General features: G+C 45.1%; 2 protein-coding genes across 20 annotated transcripts in view; one reads left to right on the top strand and one right to left on the bottom strand.

Annotated features, from left to right (window-relative positions):
• Positions 1-19,667, top strand: part of Crtc (CREB-regulated transcription coactivator) — a 31,315-nt gene that overhangs the window by 5,538 nt on the left and 6,110 nt on the right. For 5 of the 19 annotated variants that reach the window (XM_086906647.1, XM_086906651.1, XM_086906640.1 and 2 more), the window contains 5 exons: positions 14,616-14,835; positions 17,167-17,272; positions 17,557-17,821; positions 19,080-19,127; positions 19,499-19,660. In XM_086906647.1, the coding sequence (XP_086762773.1) occupies positions 14,616-14,835; positions 17,167-17,272; positions 17,557-17,821; positions 19,080-19,127; positions 19,499-19,660 (801 nt within the window). Of the gene's footprint in view, positions 1-13,406; positions 13,425-14,615; positions 14,951-17,166; positions 17,273-17,556; positions 17,822-19,079; positions 19,128-19,498; positions 19,661-19,667 lie in introns of those variants that run through there. The other 14 variants (XM_086906655.1, XM_086906650.1, XM_086906646.1 and 11 more) reach the window with 7 other exon arrangements.
• Obp1 (odorant binding protein 1) lies at positions 411-3,112 on the bottom strand. Its single transcript, XM_003696828.4, has 6 exons — positions 1,967-3,112; positions 1,390-1,471; positions 1,173-1,261; positions 1,008-1,110; positions 847-911; positions 411-567 (listed from the first exon to the last, which is right to left on the bottom strand). Exons 1-6 carry the CDS (start codon positions 2,036-2,038, stop codon positions 550-552), a joined length of 429 nt encoding a protein of 142 aa, XP_003696876.1. The 5' UTR covers positions 2,039-3,112; the 3' UTR covers positions 411-549.

Genomic DNA, 19,667 nt, shown 5'->3' with positions numbered 1-19,667 from the left:
ATTCGTGCGCGTTTATGCGGCTTCGATCGAAGACATTGGGATTGTCATTGGAAATGCGGACATCAATGAGCTGGAAATCGCGTTCCGCTCGATCATCACGTAACGATATTACGTTCATATATAAACGTTATTATCGCTTTTCCAAACAAATTATTCACACGCAAGTGGATACACACAACTTGGAGAAATTCTTGTTTGATTATTCGAAGGAGGAATCGTTCACTCGGCTATTCGTATATTTTTCACTTTCTCACGTACATTATTACACGTTTAATCTCTTTTATTCCGGTTATTGTCAGCATTGGCCGCGATTTTCCTCGCGTGCGTTCGAAACGAGTATTTGTATATTACACACTTTTTATTTCTTATATTTTGATGACTCGAGACTTTTTTTCTTCTCTTTCTCTCTCTTTTTTTTTTTTTTTTTTTTTTTAATCTTCCTTCCCTCGCGTTTACCATCGCAAATAGCCGTTCACGTAACCGTTTTTCCTGTTCAGCCTGTTCTTAATTTTCCCTCGATCCCAGAAATAGTCTCTTCTCGTCACGCCCTTAGATAACGAACCATACCTGAAAGCGAAAGATAATTCTCGTTTCAATTCGAAAGGGGAGCCAATCCCTCTGGGAAACAGTTTTTTTTTTTTTTTTTTTTTACAATTCTGCTTTGCATGCCGCACATTTTCGCTTTTTTTCTTTTTTTGTCGAATATTGTGTCAAGATGTGAATTGAAATTGCATGTTAATCGTTAAGAAGGGAGGCGTTGTTCAAGATGATCGCCCTCCAACAGTTTCACCTCGAAAATAATCGTTAAAGAAAAAGAAGAAGAAGAAGAAGAAGTTTCGCACTTACGTCCGGTGCAGATTCCTGGACGCATTTGGCGAGATTGTATATCTTGTTGCAATTGTCGGAGCCGGCTACGGAGAAAGAAAAAGAAAAAGGAAATTTAAAAAAGAGAAAAACCTTCGAAGTGGAAGTTTCAGATCGATCGATATTTATAATACGATACGTACACGTTGGAAGACATTTGCCCATGATCGACTGAGCCCTTTCCTGAAGATGATCCGGCAACAGACCCAACATCATGTCCTCGTCCACGTTGGCATCGTCGTCCACCTTAAACGAAATTCCAATCCCTTTAGGGAATAGCCGCGACGACGATCGTCCCTGAAACTCACCAAGCTGAACGCCTCCAGCAGGCAATACATGTAGCAAGTGATGGACGGCTCGTTCACCAGGTTCCCTTTGTCCACGTCGTCGATTTGCGCTGCAGTTCAGACGCGGTCAAATTATTTTTTTTCACGAACGCGACTACTTTCTAATATTCAAAATATTCCTTCCATTCTTTAACCGCGTTATTGTTGTTGTTTCGCTGGAAATACACGCGCTACTGACCTTGCGTCGTTCCGTGCTCGCCCATGCACCGTGCCTTGTCCTCCGCCACCATGTCGAACACCTCGGGCGGCACCCAATCGGGCTAAAATAAATCCAATATTTCTCTCTTAAATAATTATCCTGTTGATTCCAGCCCGATCTCGACTCTCATCTTCTTTGAAAGATCACAGGAATTACAATTCTACGAGTCGAATCTTGTGCGCCAAAAAATATCGATATTACATTTGCAGAGAAAGATACGCGGCGAAAGAGATAAAAATTACCGCGAGAGACACGAAGAAAGATGGAGAAAACGCTGGCTTATAACCTACCACGGCGCGGTCAAATGACCGTTTTTGAAATTTCCTTTGGAATTTCTTGTACACGAAGTCACTGTATCGCCATATGACTTATCGACTTTTTCTACAATGTGGATACAACCCATTTTTCAGTATTCACAACTTTCTGTATTGTTTACTTTACGAATCCAATTAGCTAAAATCTCTTTCTGTATTAAGATACAAATGTTTGTTTTTTTTGCCCGCTCATGGTAGGAATAGGTATACATGAAATGTCGGTAGGTTAAACGGAGGCTTACCGCGGCGTTCACGAGAATGGTCTCGAGGCAGACGAGGAGGACGATGAAGGCTTGCTTCGCGCCACTATCCATGATCGCGCTATTTTTCAACTATTTTCCCCGAACGCTCGTTCACACGAGTTTTGCGAGTCGAATGGATGCCGCGACGTGGCGGTGTTTTTATAACTGCCTGCGGAGGGGGAGGAGTCCTTTCGATAATTGGTCGAGGAACACGGCTAATTTTCGGCCCCGTGACGGAAGTGCGCCGTCGTCTCGATCACGCGGCCGTGACCCTGAGCGCATCCTGTTTCTTCCGTGTTTTCCCTCTCCTCCTATCTTATCGATCCTTTTCGATAAACTTCGCGATAAACTTTCGTTGGATCAAGTCGGATTTTGGGAAAGGTTTGGTTTGTTTTAAGGTTTAACGAATGAATTCGATCGAAGGAGAGTTTAGTTTTAAATTTCGGTGCGCTAAAGACACTGCTTATTTTCTTTCATCAAGTTCGAACGAACGGGGTATCGAAAGTATTGGATTTTTGGAAATTTATTGATCTGAAAGTTGTAGGGGGAAAAAGGTGGGTGGAAATATGTAGGTATAATTTTCGTATCGATGTTTTTTTCACGGCATCGTAGAGGAAATGGAGAAACGTGAATCGGCAGATTCGCGATTACTGAAATTACAACATCCATTACGTTTCCTTCAATCACACGTTTGGAAAAAAACCATTTGTTGCTACTTGAGAATAATTATATCGAATTATAAGAGAATGACGGACTGCAAGAGCGCGATGCTCGGCCGAGTCCAAAGATACGTTTTTAACCTTCGTGAATCCGGGATCGTAATCTGGCATTAAATACCTATAATACGGCTCTACGTTCTTTTTATTGAAGCATATACATATATATATAAGTATATTGGACAAGAGTACAAATATATTACATCACGCTGCAATCGCAAATTTTAAAGAAGCTACGCTCTTAAAATATTCTGCTTCGTACAAAAACATCTTTCTTTATTCTTTGCACAAAGGACGCGTTACCAGACGTTCGCGTTCTTTCTATTTAATTCAAAGGAGAAATAGCTGGCACCTTAAAATCTTTTTTAAAATCAAGAATGAAATAATGGAAACTGGATAGAAACACACGCGATAAAGATAAAATTCTCTCGAACGGAAACTTCGTTTTCTTCCTTTTTTCCCAACTCTTAACATAAATAGCATCGAGGAAATTCGTCATTTTGCCACGATCACGCCGCACCTCTCGAATTTAATTACCGTTTCGACCGAGCACTTGGAAACGGTGTTCCAACAATCCCCCCTTCTCGCCGACCCTCTATCAATTTCACGGTTCAGAGGAGGAGGTCTCGAAGCTTGAGCGAAATTGGTCACGAGGAGTTGGAAAATTTCCGTTCGAACGTTTCGAAGCGGACAGAGGACGTTCGGACGAGCCGAAAATCTTGTTTACCAGCTTTGACTTTGCCTTTCGCTCGTGTAATTTGACACCAAATCGCGATCGACCGCTCGTCCGTTTCCTTCTCCGTGTTGCGCGCTAGAGCAAGCTTAGATGTATCACTTATTCAGTGAACCAGCAAGGTCCGAGCCGGTGTAAGTTTTCCTGAAAAGCGGAACGATATCGAGCCGTCGAAATCTCTATCCTGGAATATTCCTCCGTGTTTATGGCAACTTGCGGAACCAAGTTGGATAATGAAACTCGTTAACATTTCTCGTTCTGCCATTAGACCGATTTTTAATGAATTCTCTGACCGCGCCTCGCTTTATCATGATTAATAGTTTCCTTCTCTACGTTACGTAATGTTTATTGGAATATATCGCCACGAGTAACTGTCGAGGGGAAAAGGTGCAGAGAAGCGGTTTAAAGCGAAAAGAAAAAAAAGAAAGCAAGTTTTTCACTTGTCCGCGTTATCACGATTAATAATAGTTTTAATAGTTTCGAAGCTTGCCTCGCAATATTTGCGATATCGCGATGATAGAAATTACAATGAGGGAGGGGAAGAAAATTCGTCGAATCGTAAATATTCTCGAGTCTGATTAAAATCCACGAATCAAATTTTATCTATTTATTTGCATAAACCGATCGATTTCCTTCCGTTTTCCAAACACAAAACAAAACAAAATGGAAAAAAAAGGAAAAACAGTAATTTAGAAAGTTTTTACGCAGTTAGGTTGCGTTATATCGCCGAAAAAATTCGCATCTCGGTTTTTTCCCCTAGGATTATCGGGCTACAATACTTGCCCGAATCGTTCGGATCGCAACCACGATCGATAATTCATACTCGTCGTATACTCGACGCGCGACGTTTTTCTTCGTTTGCAGAAGAAGCCGGTATTTGCGAGTTTAACGAAATTATACGTAACGAAGCCCGAGTATATACACATATTAGTCGGTTTAGCGGAGGGTGAAGCGTGCGTCGATGGATCCTCTCGTCCAACGATAATTGCATTTTTCATTTATCGTCGAGCGGAGAGAAGGAAAAGGGATGATGATGATGATGATGATGATTCGCCCGAACGACGAGAGCGTTGGCTCTGCATTTTCATCGGACGGATGGAAAAAACCAACGTTCCCCCGAGATTTCGAGGATGGATCGCGCGGAAACGTAAGAATTCGTCGTTCTCGTCGCATGCACGGTGAAGGAGAGGTGGTGGTCGATCGACTCGTTACGATTTCACGCAACGCGCAACAACGGCGGATCGATCGCGTGCTTCGACTCGCGTGAAATCTCCATCTCGTACGTTAATTAACCGTACCGTGCCGAATTCGATTCCGTGGCTATGGTCAAAGGGAGGTTGTTCCGCTTCCGTGGTCGCGTGAAACTCGGTTTATATTTATAAATATATAGGAAGGAAATTAAACATTTACGCGACACATCTCTCTCTCTCTCTCTCTCTCTCTCTCTCTCTCTCTCCACCAGTTATCCGGAGTTTGGAAGGAAAAGCGAGGGGGGAGGGGAGAAGGAGAGGCTGGGCGCATCGGTCTCGAAGCCAAGGTCGGGTTTCGATCGCTCGAAGGAACGCACCGCGGGGGATATCGGGGTCAAGAGAGCACTCGGTTTCTTAGCACTAGTCGATTCGCGTAGGCCTTGGCTGGCTGGCGAACCCCGTCAGCGCCCCAATGTTCGCCGAACCTTCCTCCTCCACCTCCTTCTCCTCCTTTCCTCCCGGAATCGATCGAATTTCGCCGGATTTCTGCCATCCGCGCACGTGCAGTGGCCCACCTGCCGGGCGGCCGAGTTTACGTTCCCGTGCAAACTCGGCTTTAACCTCTTGGCCCCGAGATTCTAGAGCGGTGCCGCGAACATTGATACACTCCCCCTTCCCCCCTCTTCCCCCTTCTCTCCCCCCTTCCCCCGTTTCGCCAACCGTTCAACAACCGTTCTATTTTTAATAATAGAAAGAAAATTATTATTATTATTTTTATTATTCCCGGATGATAATTTTGCGGGGCATTTCTCGATAACGCGTGCAATTCCCTCTCCCGTGCGTGGAAACGTTTTCAAGTTTATCAATTAAGAAAGATCGTATTATATACGAAAATCGGAAATTTCGGTTATTTTAACAATGGCGCAATTATGATCGGCCTGTCGCGCGGATTAATGCCTCGTGTCCGTTACCCGACCGGCCAACTGGACGAGCAGTTTCATGCTAAACGATGCTAATTCGATGCCCCGTTAATTTATGCGCGACGATTAAACGTAAAGTATTCGAGTATTCTCTCTCTCTCTCTCTCTCTCTCTCTCTCTCTCTCTCTCTCTCTCTCTCTCTCTCTCTCTCTCTCTCTCTCTCTCTCTCTCCTCCACGACTATATAACTATTCCGGTTTCGATGCTTCGAACGAATTTATTCGAGTTTCTATACCGTTACGATGTTTCATCGAACCTGAGGGGGGGGGGGGGAAAGAAAAACAAAAAACGGATTCCTTCGACGAGAGTCCTCGATATTTTTCCTTTTTGTAATTCTCAAAGGAAAGTAGATCCGCGTTGGACACGATTGGAAAGAGCTGGATTCGTTGTTGGAGGAGGGGGGCTGGAAGAAGCGGTCGGTGGAGGGGAGAAAGGAAGAAAACAAACGGGAACACGTGCTCCGAGCGGAGTGCACTACTCGTATACCGGAGTATTGATCGTGTTCTGCAGGTACTCGTTCGCCTGTTTCGTTAGCGGCACGTCGATGGCTACTGCCGCTCGTCACTGCAGCTGCAACTGCGCCCGGTTCCCGGCGATCGCCCACCGCGGCTACCCCACCCCTTCGATCCACACCACCCTTTTTTAAGATTTTTCATCGCAACGAAACGCGCCCTTACGAATAATAATCTTAATCGAAGGACAAAGCATCTTGGCTTGGAATTTGTTACCGAATCTATTTGATGAAACAGCGATCGTGATCGATGGCGATACGAAACCCCATCTTGTTCAAATTGTTCAGTCCATTTTCTATTATTTCCTTCCATTCGATTCAAATTTTCGACTCTGCCTTTTCACTTCCGTCGAAAAACCAGTTATTTTCATCGTTTGCATAATCCTTACCGATCGGGCACCCGGCGAATCCACGTGCCACTGCCCTCCTCCTCTTCTCCTTCCCCCTCTCTCTTCTGTCTCGACCAGACGATCCCGTAAGTCGCCTGGTTGAAATCGACTGGTCGTTATTTATTCTACAGGTGGCCGTGCACGAACCTTTCGTCGCTTATATATATATATATATATATATATAAGTGCGTGGAAATATTTCAAGAGTGGAATTCGCCACGAGTCTTCTCACGATTATCCCGAGTAGAATTTCGGAATCTTCCGTTTCCGCGCGCTTTACGTACGATTACTGCGTGGAAATTGATCGCCTCACCTTCGATCGATAGTATTCTCTTCTTTATACGTTTCTTTCCTTATATTCTTTCGTGTAATAATTCTCTCTCTCTCTCTCTCTCTCTCTCTCTCTCTCTCTCTCTCTCTCTCTCTCTCTCTCTCGAGATTACGATATAAAGTAATACCTTTCCACGCAGGATATAATTGGATTTTGCATAATTCATCGATCGAGTTCGGCTCGACTCCTTCCTTTCGAGAATTCTCTCGACGATTCCATGGCGAAAGGAAACGACGGAAAACTCGATCGATATCCGCCGTTCGAGTCCGCCTCCCCTCCCCAACTATGATTACACATCCATCCAATATCTTTCCATCTTCCGTCCTTCCACCTTTCGATTGGATGGAATAACGGACGGATAAGAAGAAACATCTCGTTGGACGAAGGAAGCTGCGTAAACGGAGCTATTAGTGGGCTTGGCCCGCGATCCTCGCCTCCATAAATTTTCCCGCTTTTATTTGCCCGTCTCACGTTTATAGCAAGAAAGTAGTGGCGTTGAAACGGCCGTGTTTAAGCAGCCGTGCCAATCGAGCGCGTGGGCATCGCGCCCCTCCCCTTTCCCCGAGCAGGAGAGGGGGAATCGTTAAAGGTTACCTCGGTAAACAACAGTTGTCTCGCGCCACCATTTCTTCAAATTCCTTCGACCCACACTCGGTCGGTTGGATATTATTTAGCCGCGTGGAACGAAAACACTCGGATCACGATTACTCCCTTCTCATTTATCCGCGAAAATATATAATCGTGGAATTCTCCATTTTATTCGTACAAGTAATCTTCGCTTCGATTTTATTTTTTTTCCAAGTTTCTTTTCCTCGGCGAGAAAGATCGAGTCTCGTAAACAGAGCGTCGTCAATGGTGATCCTGCACAAGGCGGTTGCACAGCCTTGAACGGGAAGGAGTTTAGTAGCCGGGCGGTTGGAAGTAGGTCGAACGGCGGTGGTAGACGGTTGTGGGTGTCCCGACGTGGTTGCGTGGGTGGAGCGAAGTCGTTCCGAAAGGACTAGCGGCGAAGTGGGGCGGAGGGGGAAGGGGTTGAAGGAGTGGCAAGGGGAAGCTTCCCACTCAACCGATCGGTTCCCGACCTCTCCAACGTCTTCCGCGTTCCTCTCGCCATTCATACTCGTCCCGCGTGTTTTCGCTCTGCCCGCCGACCTCCAACTTCGATTTTTCTTCCTCCCCTCCCCCCGAAATAATTCGCTCGATCATAAATCGTCACGTTTGCCAATTTTTTTTTGCATGGACGTAAAGGAAATTTTAAGATATTGCGTTTCGAATTATACGCGATTAATATCGAAGGTTGTTCGTTTTCCCTGGGAGGGAAGTTGTTGGGCGCAAGCGGCCGTGGCTGATCTCCTATAATTTCTCATTCCAGTGCACCGTGGTCGTTGCCGACTCGGTCGATGTGCACACAAGGGGTCAGAAGAGGATAAAATTACAAAGTGGAAAGTGTCATCGGCGTTCGATCGCTCCCGCTGTCCTTGAATATCATCCGTAAAAGTCGAAGGACACGGGGCCACTGAATATCTAATATTCATTAGATATTATCGCCGTTATTAAACGGCGATCCTTTCTCTTTCAAAATCTTCCTTCCAATCGGGTATAATCGATCTCGTTCCTCCCTATATTTATCTTATTAACCTTAACACCGTCTATAAATCGCTCGCTCGATTCGCCCACTCTCTTTCTCTGCGAGACAACTTTCTTTCTTTTAGTTATTCGTCTCTCTCTCTCTCTCTCTCTCTCGTTCGAAGTACATACATCCGAGGGCGGAAAATGTGTCTGAGGTTTGGCGCCTTTCTTGATTCGGGGCGGAAAAGAACGGAAACGCCTCCCCGCTTCGCCTCGGCTCATTCACTTGGACGCGGATCGATCGAGGGGAGGTTATGCAACAACGGAGACAAACACGTTACTATTTTTGCGGATCGCGTGCAGCGGTTCGCTAACAGGTGTACAAACGAAAGGAATCGCGATATTTGTCGAGCGAAAACTTGCCGCGTAATCGTGGCGCGTTTCTTTCGTTCACAGAGGAAAATGTTTGCCTTTGTAATTGGTAAGGTGGTAAAGAAATAGAGTATAAAGCACACCCAACTTTGCGAAAATACTCTCCGTTTTTCACGATTGAATTGGAATTTTTGAGAAGCGCAAAAAAATAGAAAATTGGAGAAAAAAGAAACAGGATGGAGTTATTAATGATGAAACTGCCTGTCCGGGATGAATTCGAACTTTTCTTATCGAAAGCGGAGGCTCCATCCATGTGGTTAATTCCATCTTTATCCTTGACAATTTTGGACAGCTTCCAAAAATGATTAATTCCTTCTTTCTCTCGATATCGAGAGGAGAAGAAACGTCCGGAATGAAATAGGAGAAATATCTATTTTCCGTTCTTCCGCGAACGTGAATCACCCGGATTTGTTTTCCCGAATATTCTCGAAATTGCGAACAAGCGCAAAAATTTCGGCTTATTCATTAAGCCCTAAGCGAGCAGTCAAAGTTCCATCCCTCCGTCGCACCGCACAACTCGATGATATTTTCGTAACGCCAACTTTTACGCTCGCTTTCACGCTCCATTATCAATCATTTAAACCCGCCTCGTGAATATATTAACATTATTCTATAAACGTCGCTTATGCCAATTACGAATACCTGTTTTTCTCAGCCTCGTGGTAAAAATAACGTTTATCAGTCGTCGACATTTATTTCCTCTCTCTCTCTCTCTTATATATATATATATATATATATATATACACGTATAATTTGTTTCTGGCTGGAGGAGCGGTTGAAGAATTTTCATCGATAATCTCGATCGTTATTTCCGTGTCGAATGAAAGAAGCGAAGGCGCGTACGCGCGAAACGAAACGAGGCATATAATCGGTGCGTTATTCTCGGTCGTTAAGGAGGATGAGGAGGAGGGAGAGCGGTAAAGGCAACGTTTTCAGAATCGGCACACGTAGCGGCAATTCGAGCCCTGTCTCGCGTCTCTGCGCACGCGCGTACGCCGCGTGTTGCGCGATTCGACGCGGTCGGAATATTTTTCGCTTTCGCCGGAAACACGCGATCTCTAACGAGCGGCTCGAACACACTCGGTTAATTGCTGGAAGGAATCGATGCTCGAGGAGAGAATCCGCGTTCTTCCTTTCCCTTCCCGCTCGCTGGACGAATTCGAGGCGAGAATAACGGAAACGGAATAACCTTTAACGAACGCGGCGGAAGCTCACGTGCGGAGGCGCGTGATTGTATTTAAATGGCCGCGCCGTTAAAAATCGGCGCCGTCCAACCGCGACACGTGCCGCCAATTCGGATAACGTTCCTCTCTCTCTCTCTCTCTCCAGATTCGAACGCCTCGCTTCTGCGAACTCGATGCATTATACATCGCTCGATGCGTGCATACCCGTTTTGAATCGTATCCCAATATTTTCGTTCCGGCAAAAATTAAATTTCGATCATCACGTATTCGTTCGTTCGAGGTTAACTCCTCTTTGTCTTCCCTTCGGATGCGAGCAATAATCCATTCGTCCACGAAAAGTAGGAGAAGTAGATAATGGGAACGTATGGATGTTGGAACAACGAACAGGGATCGAAATGTCAAGGGATTGCCACTGCGTGGTTGTAACGGATGGAGTGGATAGTCTCGATTTTTATGATAATTTATTAATTGACTTTAACCCGATGAGGAAAAAAACTTGTTCTTTTTTTCTTTTTTATTCATGAATAAGCAATGTAAATAAGTTGTTTAATTGTTACACCTATATAATAATCCACGTACCGCCGTTTCTTCAACAAGATTCGCAATTTCTCGAAGGTAATAATAACATTTAAATTCGAACGGAACATCCAGTTCCCACGCTCTTCTCCTATATTTCTCGCGCGCGAGATTTTCCAGTATGAAAAACGAGTCGACTTTTTCTACCTTTTTCCCAGAGTTCCGCTTATTTCGCGGAACCGTACAATATTATAAACTGTGGCGATACGAGCCAGTTTTTATCCAGTTTTTCCACGATTTCTTCACGATTCGAATTCGAAGAAAAGAAAAAAATTCTTTCGTCCCTCCGTCGCGGAATTCGAAATATTTTTTAACACACCGCGAAGGAGGAGGTGGAGGTGGCGGGCGTGTGAAAAGAAAAAGAAGAGAGAGAGGGAGAGCGAGATTATTCTCGCATCGTCACCGCAAACGCGTACCGATACACACTTTGCATATTATCGTATGCAAATAGGCGCGTTGCGAGGCGAGATTGGAAAATGCGTGGCGGGCCTCTTCAAACTCGTGTTGAGGAACACGAAACGCAACTGAAAATAAGTTTCGACCAGTGGAAGAGTATCCCCGTGGAATTACGTCACCCGTATTCCGTATCGGCCGACGCGGAAATCCGGGATGCAAAACGAAGCGAAGCTACGTACGAAATTAAACGCTCCTCGTTTATCCGATATATCGATAAATCGATCCTTACTCGCGAAAAACCGACCGTTTCGAATTATTATTATTATTATTATTATTATATCTCGAGAATAAGCTTCGATGGTTGTTGTTGTTGTTGTTGTTGTTGTTGTTGTTGTTGGCAAAGGGCGGTGAAATTTATCCACAACGTCGTGCTACTGCGTGCCTCGATAATTTACCTTGTTTACGGCCGGTATACATAGTCGGCATAGCCCGCGCTATGCAACGTAACGGGAATGTGCAAGCTTGCGCTGGCGGTGCGTGCGCGGGCTCGCTTTTCCTAATTGAAACCTAAATGCGTGCTCGTGTTATCGATAATTAAATTACGCCTACCTTGGCCGCCTAGGGTTAAATTTGCCAGCGATATTTCCCCGCCCGGAATATATAACGTCCCTCCCCCCTCCTCCACCCCCCTCTCGCAAAGGAATACTCGAGCGGAGCAACGATTAACACGTCGCCACAATCCGTATATATTTATCGTTTTGTATGAATCGCGTGTAATCATCTATCCTCGAGAATCATTTCGAAAATCCTGTAATAATCCGGTTGGAGATCCGGTTTCGTAGGCGTTTTATATTTACCGGTTTCGTTTTGGGGAGTGGCTTGGTTGCTTTAGAAAGAAACGGAGGGTGATGATTCTATTATTGGTTTTCACCACGATTTTTAATCACGATACTTCCTCCGTTTCAGGATGAAACGCGTTATATATTATCCCGTTTGGACGTTGTCCAATCGTTGCCGCTCCAACGATTTATCGCGGTTTATCACGCGATCGAGGCACGCGAGTTAATTTGCCGAAGGAATTTTCGTGGGAGAACCCGTTTTCGTTCGTGTAATCGCGTTATTGGCAACGAACCGAAGCCGTGTGAAACTGCCGGGCGGAGCGCGACACATGGCGAGCAGGGACGCCGATTTTTCTTCTCTCCTCTCCCTTGCGTGCGTGCGATCCTCCGTGCAACTGATGAAATTGTTATTTTTAGCGTTATTCCCTTCCCATCGAACACGTGGTGGCAAGTAATCGTCGCTAATTCGTTTAACCGCGGTTAATTCGATCAACAGTTTTTATCAATTCGGAGTTGATTCAACATCGTTCGAGAATCGGGCCTGATTTCGCCCGATTATTTCCAGAGCGAGATCGAGGTCGTCGCGCGGAGGAATGCAGAAAAATCTGTTTTTGGGGGGGGGGGGGGGGATTGGCGCGATCGTTGGCAGATGTTTTTAATGCAAGTTCAACGACTCGCGGCGATAACAGGCGTTCCGGTTCATAAATACTACGTAGCCTCGCCCGCCTTCTTATCGTTTTTTCCTTCCTTCCTTCCTTTTCTTCTCACCATGTTCTCACCTGTGAAACTCAGTTTTATAAACAGAGACTAGGCATCCATCCAGCGTTTCCGTAACAAATAAATAAATACGAAATATTCGTACCTGTCTCGAGCCACGTGTGACCGTCGAAATTCGCCTGTTTGTGCACCGCGTGTTTACGCGAGCGGAAGACACTCGAGAAAGCACGCGTTCGTATCATCTATACGGTAGGGGCTACACGTACCGTGCACCACCACCGACTAAAAATATATCGTTATGCCATACAATTCTTGCTAAGCTAAAATTGGAAAGGCGCGGCGGCGCGTCTGATCGGAGAGCCCGACAAATTGGACAACGTTTTTCGAATTAATCACGAGACGACCTCTTCTCTTTTCTCTTTTTTATTCCTCTCTTTCGCATAATATATATATATATGTTGTGTGTGTGTGTGTATGTCACACAGATCGTTTACAAATAGGAGGGGAATTTCTGGGAATGCGGCTCTCCTTGAACCTTGCACCTCGCTCGTTCGCTCGTGTTATAATTAATGATTTACCGCGCGTATATATTACGCTGTCCGTATTCGTAACGAAGAGTGCACGCACGCAGGGAGAACGAGTTTCGATCGTTTTCCGCCGATATTCGTTTCATTTTCGCGGCGAAGAAAAAGGAGTAGGGGGAGGGATCGAGAGGAAACGACCTTGTCCCAACGACACGGACTCGACTCGGACTCGCGCGGATTTACGTCGCGAAAGGCGTTGAAGAGGCGCAGGCCGGCCGATGACTCGCGGTTATTCAATCGCGTACAAAGTTCCAAACAAACGACGTCGAGTCTCCGGGAATGTGTTTGCTCCGATCTAAATTCTAAATTAGGGTCAGGTGAATCTTCTTGGGGAGGGGGGGGGAGGAGAAGGAAGGAAGGAGGGGGCAAAGTTGAAAGCGCGATTTCGACTAGGGGAATAGAAAGAAACGGCCCAGAGCCATGAGACGGCCTACAAACGCGTCGCGATACAGGCGTCGCTAGCGATGGGTTCGAGTCGATGATCAACTCGTCAAATATACTTTCTTATTGTACACATGTTTACACGAATAAACACATGTGTGATGCAATTTAGGCTTGGTTGGTAAAATTTCTTAGATATAAACACGAAATAAGCACGCATACAGATCCGTTGAAATACGTTGAAATATTTTGCAACAGACATTGGCTCGAGCGATTGGCACGCGAAATCTACCTCTACCGTTTCCAATATTATAGCGCGCGAAGCGTTAATTTAAACCCATCGCTCGAATACATGTGTATACATATATATATATATATGTGTGTTGAAGCAAGCGTGGAAAGATGTCGCGATACAGATATCGAGCGATGGATTCGAGTCTTGCTCGAGTCAATCGGCTCGAACCCATCGCTCGAGTCTGCATCGCAACATGTTTCAGCGTCTGCGGACAACTTTAGAAGCGACGCTCGCGGCGATTCCTCGTACACGTTCACGGTCGCGCTTCGTTTTTATCTTGTCGTGCTATAAACCTCCTCTCTCTCTCTCTCTCTCTTCCCCCTCCCTGTCTCCGCATCCGCCGTACCGTCTCCCGTCGTCGAAGACGCCTTGACATCGAGCGGCTTGACAACGCATCGCTCTTCTCCTCTCGCAGCGAAATATCGAAGGATACTTTAATTATAGTATCGTCATCGATTCTTATCTCTTTCGAATAATTCGCCCTCCTTCGAAACTTTGAGCGAGCAAGATGGAACGACCGGTCGTTCGTGCCGATTATTCCTCGAGCGTTATTATTATTGTTGTTGTTGTTGTTGTCCAACGCGGGTCGATAACGGCGAGCACGAAATTTCTTCACGAGGAGGTTGGAATGGTTATCGCAGGAATTTGCAAAAAGAATGCGAGCAGCCTTCGCCTTGAAAATCGAAACGTTCGATTCGATAAGAGTCGAGAGTGTCTTCTTCCGGGACTTGTTCTTTTTCTCTCGTCGAGAACGAAGTGAAACGCGTGGAATGGAATTTTTTATCGACGATTTGAGAGTTGTGACGCTTTGCCTGCCTGTTTTCTAGGATCCGCCGTACCGCAACAACGAGAGGGGAAGGAGCATGGGGGTGGGGCCGATGCGGTCGCGGCCCATGGAGAAGAGGCACGACACCTCGCCGTACAGTGGTGTCCCGTATCTGTCGCCACCGCCCCCGGACACGTGGAGGAGAACCAATTCGGATTCGGCCCTCCATCAGAGCGCCAACGAGGCCTGCCAATCGACCACAACCATCCCCCATCGGCGAGGTATTCTTTCCACTGTTCTTTCCATTTCCGAATTCGAAAATACGCTCGTTCGTGAATCGATCGATCGACGCAATCGAGTCGAAATGTTTCGAAATCTGTGGAAAAAGGAGGAAACGTAAGTTACACCCATAGTCCTCGCTATTAATTAACCCCTTCCCTAGCACGAGCGGAATCGAAGATCGGGCCGAGTAAGAATGAAAGAATCGTGGAATGAATTTTTTCAATCGGGATTTAATTCTTAGAGAAGATTCTTAACAATCCAAAGTGTCCTACAGCTTGGGCCCGGATTTCGTCGAGCTAATCTGTCCAAGTGGATCCTTCGTATTATAGAAATTACGAATCCTCCTCGCGCTTGAAGGATTCGGTTCGTGGAAAAATAAAACGGGGGAAAAAAAAAAAAAAAAGGGAACGCGCGGCAATCAGACGGCCGCTTGTTAAACCGATCGCAATTGAGTCGTCGAAGGAGGGGAAGCGCGCGACACGCGACAAAACGGTCAATTTGTCGGATATTCCATCCGATATTTCCTGCGATTCCGGCCGAGTTCCGATTCGAATTCGAGCTAAGATTTCCTCTTCCTGTTGTTGCGCCAATTACGCGGATGTTACGAGGGTGTAAATAAAATTGGACAGGAACGTAATCTTTAAGTCAGTCTTCGCGTCGTTTCTGCGATCCGTCTCGTTCGGGGAAAAAATCCAAAAATCCTCGCGCGATGGACGCTTTCAGTCCGCTCGCCCGGATAAATAATCGCCGTACACGAGAGGAGGGCGGGATATTATTTCGGGAATAAAAAGGTTTCCTTCCCCGTGGAACGTTCGCTCGAGAAATTCCCTCGTTGCATCGCGAATTGAGACGAGCGGGGGAGCTCGAAAAGGAAACCGAATGATCTTCCAATTAGCCGACTGGAAATCGCTTTGAAGAATCTTAGCACAGCCTAAACGCAAAGAAAAAATGTTTCAACGGGCGAACGAATTTCTTGGCTAACTTAAAATGACTTCACGCGCAAATTAACGTATGAAACTTTTGTGTTTTAATATTTTACGTGTGAAGAGAGAAAATTTCGTCGAATATTGAAGTCTATATCTATAGTTGTTTTGCGTGGTGTTTTAATATTAAAGTAATTACCAAGTTGCATCTTGTCCTTCATCTTCTTATTTTCCTTCTCTCTATCGTCAATTTCTTCGAATAGAAATAATTTCAATGACGAAAAATCAAACTCGTCTCCGCTCGAACTAATTTCATTCCATCCTTGCAAAACTCGAAAACTTTGAAAATAATCTATTTCTATCGCCACGAACTGAAGTCGGATTAATGCCGAATATAATTCGATCGAAGATTACACGCGAAGCGATATTTTAAAAAATCGAACGTAAATAAGTATCGTCGCCGTTCGAATTTTGCCGTATCGATTGCCAAGCGATGACCGAGTCCAGAGTTATCGAACCGAGTGGTGACTGAGAGTCACTGTTGGAACAATCATGATACTGGACAATATGATTCTAATTATTTTATATAATTACAAAAAGTATACAAATTGTTATTATAGGAACCTAAAATCTCAAAATTTATACTAAAACTTCGTCAATTGTATTCAACATTTTGTTCAACGCGTCTTTTTCTCGAGAAATCGGAAGAAGTAAAGGACGTATTAGAGAAAATGAAACTAAATTTTTATCTATCTTACCTATCAGGACAAAATCTCAAAATTTATCTCTAAAACCAAGTTTACAGAAATGACAAAACTATAATAACAAACGAGATATATCTATCTAAATATTTTCCAGCATGTGTGAAAACTTTTGTCCAAGTGTCCAAGACATAACCTCACCTTACACCATTTTTGATTCGTATCAAACAACAAACGTAACAATTCACCTTTCTTCTCCAGCAAAATTTATTTTACCAAAAAATAACGCGTTGTTCGTATATATACCGTTTAAGCCAAACAGACGGATCCTGTTTCTCGAAACGATCTTCTCGCATGCGTTCGAATGCGCGAAGAACATCGAAAGCGAAACTTTTTCTCGATTCTGGTAACTTCGATCATCATTCCCGCTTAATCTCGCCTCGAACCACGAGAGGGCACGAGGGGTCCGGCAGTGAAACGCTATACCCGCCGTAATATTAGCAACTAGCGTTACACTAGTGTTACGTTGCCGCGACGAAATCGGAACCTCCGTGTTGGGTGACGACACACGCGTTATACGACAATGCCACGCGTTTTTCGAAATAACGGTTGCGAAAAGGTCGGCCTTTTTCTCCAAACTCCGTCCAAAACATGCGTTGATTAATTCTTACATACACATACATATATACGTATATATTTTGCACAGATCAACACACCATAAGCGGATCCGGGAGCGAGAACAGAAACTTGCATTACGGATTCATCGAACGGCCGAGATCCTCCTGCGAGATACCCCGAGTGCCTGGAAACAAGTGAGTAACTCTAATTTTTCCATCGATCTCGGTCGAGGGAAGAAATTTCGCCTATAATCTATTGTTGTTGCGCTCTATGCATTATTTATTGCACCCATTGTATCGGGTGTTTCATTGTATTCGCGGCGCATTATATACATACCGATGCACGCGAGTTTATGTACACGGTGTGTAATTTTGAACAGGCTCTCCTTCGGAGTGTCTCGTCGATACTCGTCGATTTTTTTTTTTTTTTTTTTACTTTCTTTCATTTCACCACGCTCTTTCCATTCCTATATTTCGAGTATTGCCATCACGCTCGGGGAGAGTGTTAAGTGGGGAAACAATCGGAGAATATTCGGGGGAACGTGGACATCTGGCGTGGAGGATAGGGAAGGAATTCTCCCGCGTCCATCTCTGAACGGAGATGGTTATTCGTGTTGCAGCATAGATCCAAGCTCTCAGCCGGCGGGGCAGCAGATTCCAATAGGCAACACGCGATCGTTGCCCGACCTGGCCCATTTCCAGTCGGATCAAGAGGATCACTCGAGCAGCACGCCGTTCAGCAACGTAAGTCCCGCCGAATTAATCTTCCACCCACTCGTTTCTGTCCACCACCGAGTTCGACCTCCCTTCTTTTTCGTTCGAAATCCCTTTTCATCTCTCCTTCGAACGAAAACGAAAGAAATGAAACTTCCCTCTCTTCTCACTTTTATTCTTTATCTCGTCGCGTTGAGCTACCCTCTCGTTTCCCCCTTCCTGCGAGCGCGTATCGCATCGTCTTTTTGAAACGATGGTGTATTCCAGAGTCGTCAAACGAGCAGTCCCACAAACCTGTCGCCGACCAGCTTGCCCCAAGCTGGAAGGCTATCCTTTTCGCAGGATCAGACCGGCGCCCAAGTAAATATCCTTCCGGTATCCCTTTTACGGTATCTGTTTAGGGTTCTTTAGAGAGAATGTTGTTGTCGCATTCGTCGACCGGCCGAGTCCACCGTCGCGTTCCATGCGATTCGAACGATCGATTTCTCTCCTTGTTTCTCGCACGGTTGTCTCGGCCTCGTCTCGGATTAGAGATCGGTTTTATGGAATCGAGGCGTCTTTCATCCTCGAGCGGAGACACGAGATTTAGATTTCTGATCGATAAACGGAATGGAAAGGATGCCTCGAATCGTGTTGCACGATCGATTCGAGTCAAGGTTATATAAGAAAGGCCAGAAAAATTCTTTCTTCCCGGATTTTTTTTAAAATTGAATTAAAAATTTTAGATTACTTCCACGATTAACGTCGGTTGAATATCGAGTACGATCGTGCAAAAGAATTCTCCATAAAGCTATACATATATATATATATATAGATGGCTCGTGAGAAAAGGAAAGTAAAGGCTGGTACATGCGTAGTGTTGCATGGGGAGAAAAAAAGAAAGAAAACAAGATGTTTCTGTGCTTTTCTGCGCTTCGATAACCATCACGCGACGCGAGCAACGGAAACTCGACGAATAAGCAATATCGGTCGGTCGAAGAAGAAGAAGATATTTTATCGATCGAGTCGAAAAAGCGAAAATTTACCATCTCGACGGGGCAATCTCACGGTTTCTCAATCCGGAATATTATCGATTTAACATCGTGGCGTCGACTTCTTGCTATTGAAATTTCGAATCTGTTTCTCCCGAAACAGATTCGCGTCGTCTCTCGAACGAATTCGAGCATCCTGTTACGCTTGGCGGGGGGCCACCTTTTCTTTTTTCTTTTTTTTTTTTCCCCTTTAATTTCATTTTTTATTTTTATTTTGCCTTTGTTGTAGTGTTCGTTTGTGTTTGTTATTTTTGCAGAACCATTTATCAGTGCCTGTTAACTCTAGGTTTCTTCACACGTGTAAGGTTAGTGGTAATTCTTTTTTTTTTTTTTTTGTTTTCCCGCTTATTTGCGATTTTTCTTTCTCTCTCTCTCTCATAGTTTCGCTTATTAATAGTGCTTGCAAACGATAGAGTCGGATGGAATTTGACTCGCGATTGAAAAGTCACGCGATCCCTTGATCGTTCGTGTCCCTCGTGTCTATGGTGAAAAGTGAAAGAAAAAGAATAGAAACATGGACACGATCGAGGATACGTTCTTGCAAAATTTTCGAAAAAAATTCTCGCCGAGATCGGTGAAGCGAACGCGTGGCTTTGAATCGGCTCGCCTTTTCGAAAATGGGCGAGCGATCGTTGATTAATTAAACGGGTGATGACGCCTGTGTTGTGTGGAACAGGGTGTGGCGTTGGAAAACAGCACAAGTACTTCGCAACAGGATCTTCAGAGCTACTCGCAACAAGCAGCGATGGGCCAGCCACCGGCGGCGACCACCCACAGCCCGGCCGGCCACCACTACATTTATCAGCAACCGCACAGCCCTGTGCCACCGCAAAGTCCAGTTAGTC

The sequence above is a fragment of the Apis florea genome, unplaced genomic scaffold, assembly GCF_048593485.1.
Source record: "Apis florea isolate Af1SG1 unplaced genomic scaffold, ASM4859348v1 contig_2495_pilon, whole genome shotgun sequence".
NCBI lineage: Eukaryota > Metazoa > Arthropoda > Insecta > Hymenoptera > Apidae > Apis > Apis florea.
The sequence above is the reverse complement of the archived record's forward strand: the minus strand, read 5'-3'. Positions and strand labels throughout refer to the sequence as shown.

Bases quoted from the DNA above. Each gene is read 5' to 3' on its own strand.
- Obp1 (XM_003696828.4), bottom strand. From the start codon at position 2,038: ATGGATAGTGGCGCGAAGCAAGCCTTCATCGTCCTCCTCGTCTGCCTC. The intron at 1,472-1,966 runs GTAAGCCTCCGT...GATTTATTTTAG, and splicing joins CCATTCTCGTGAACGCCGCG to CCCGATTGGGTGCCGCCCGA. The intron at 912-1,007 runs GTACGTATCGTA...CTTTCTCCGTAG, and splicing joins GGGCAAATGTCTTCCAACGT to CCGGCTCCGACAATTGCAAC.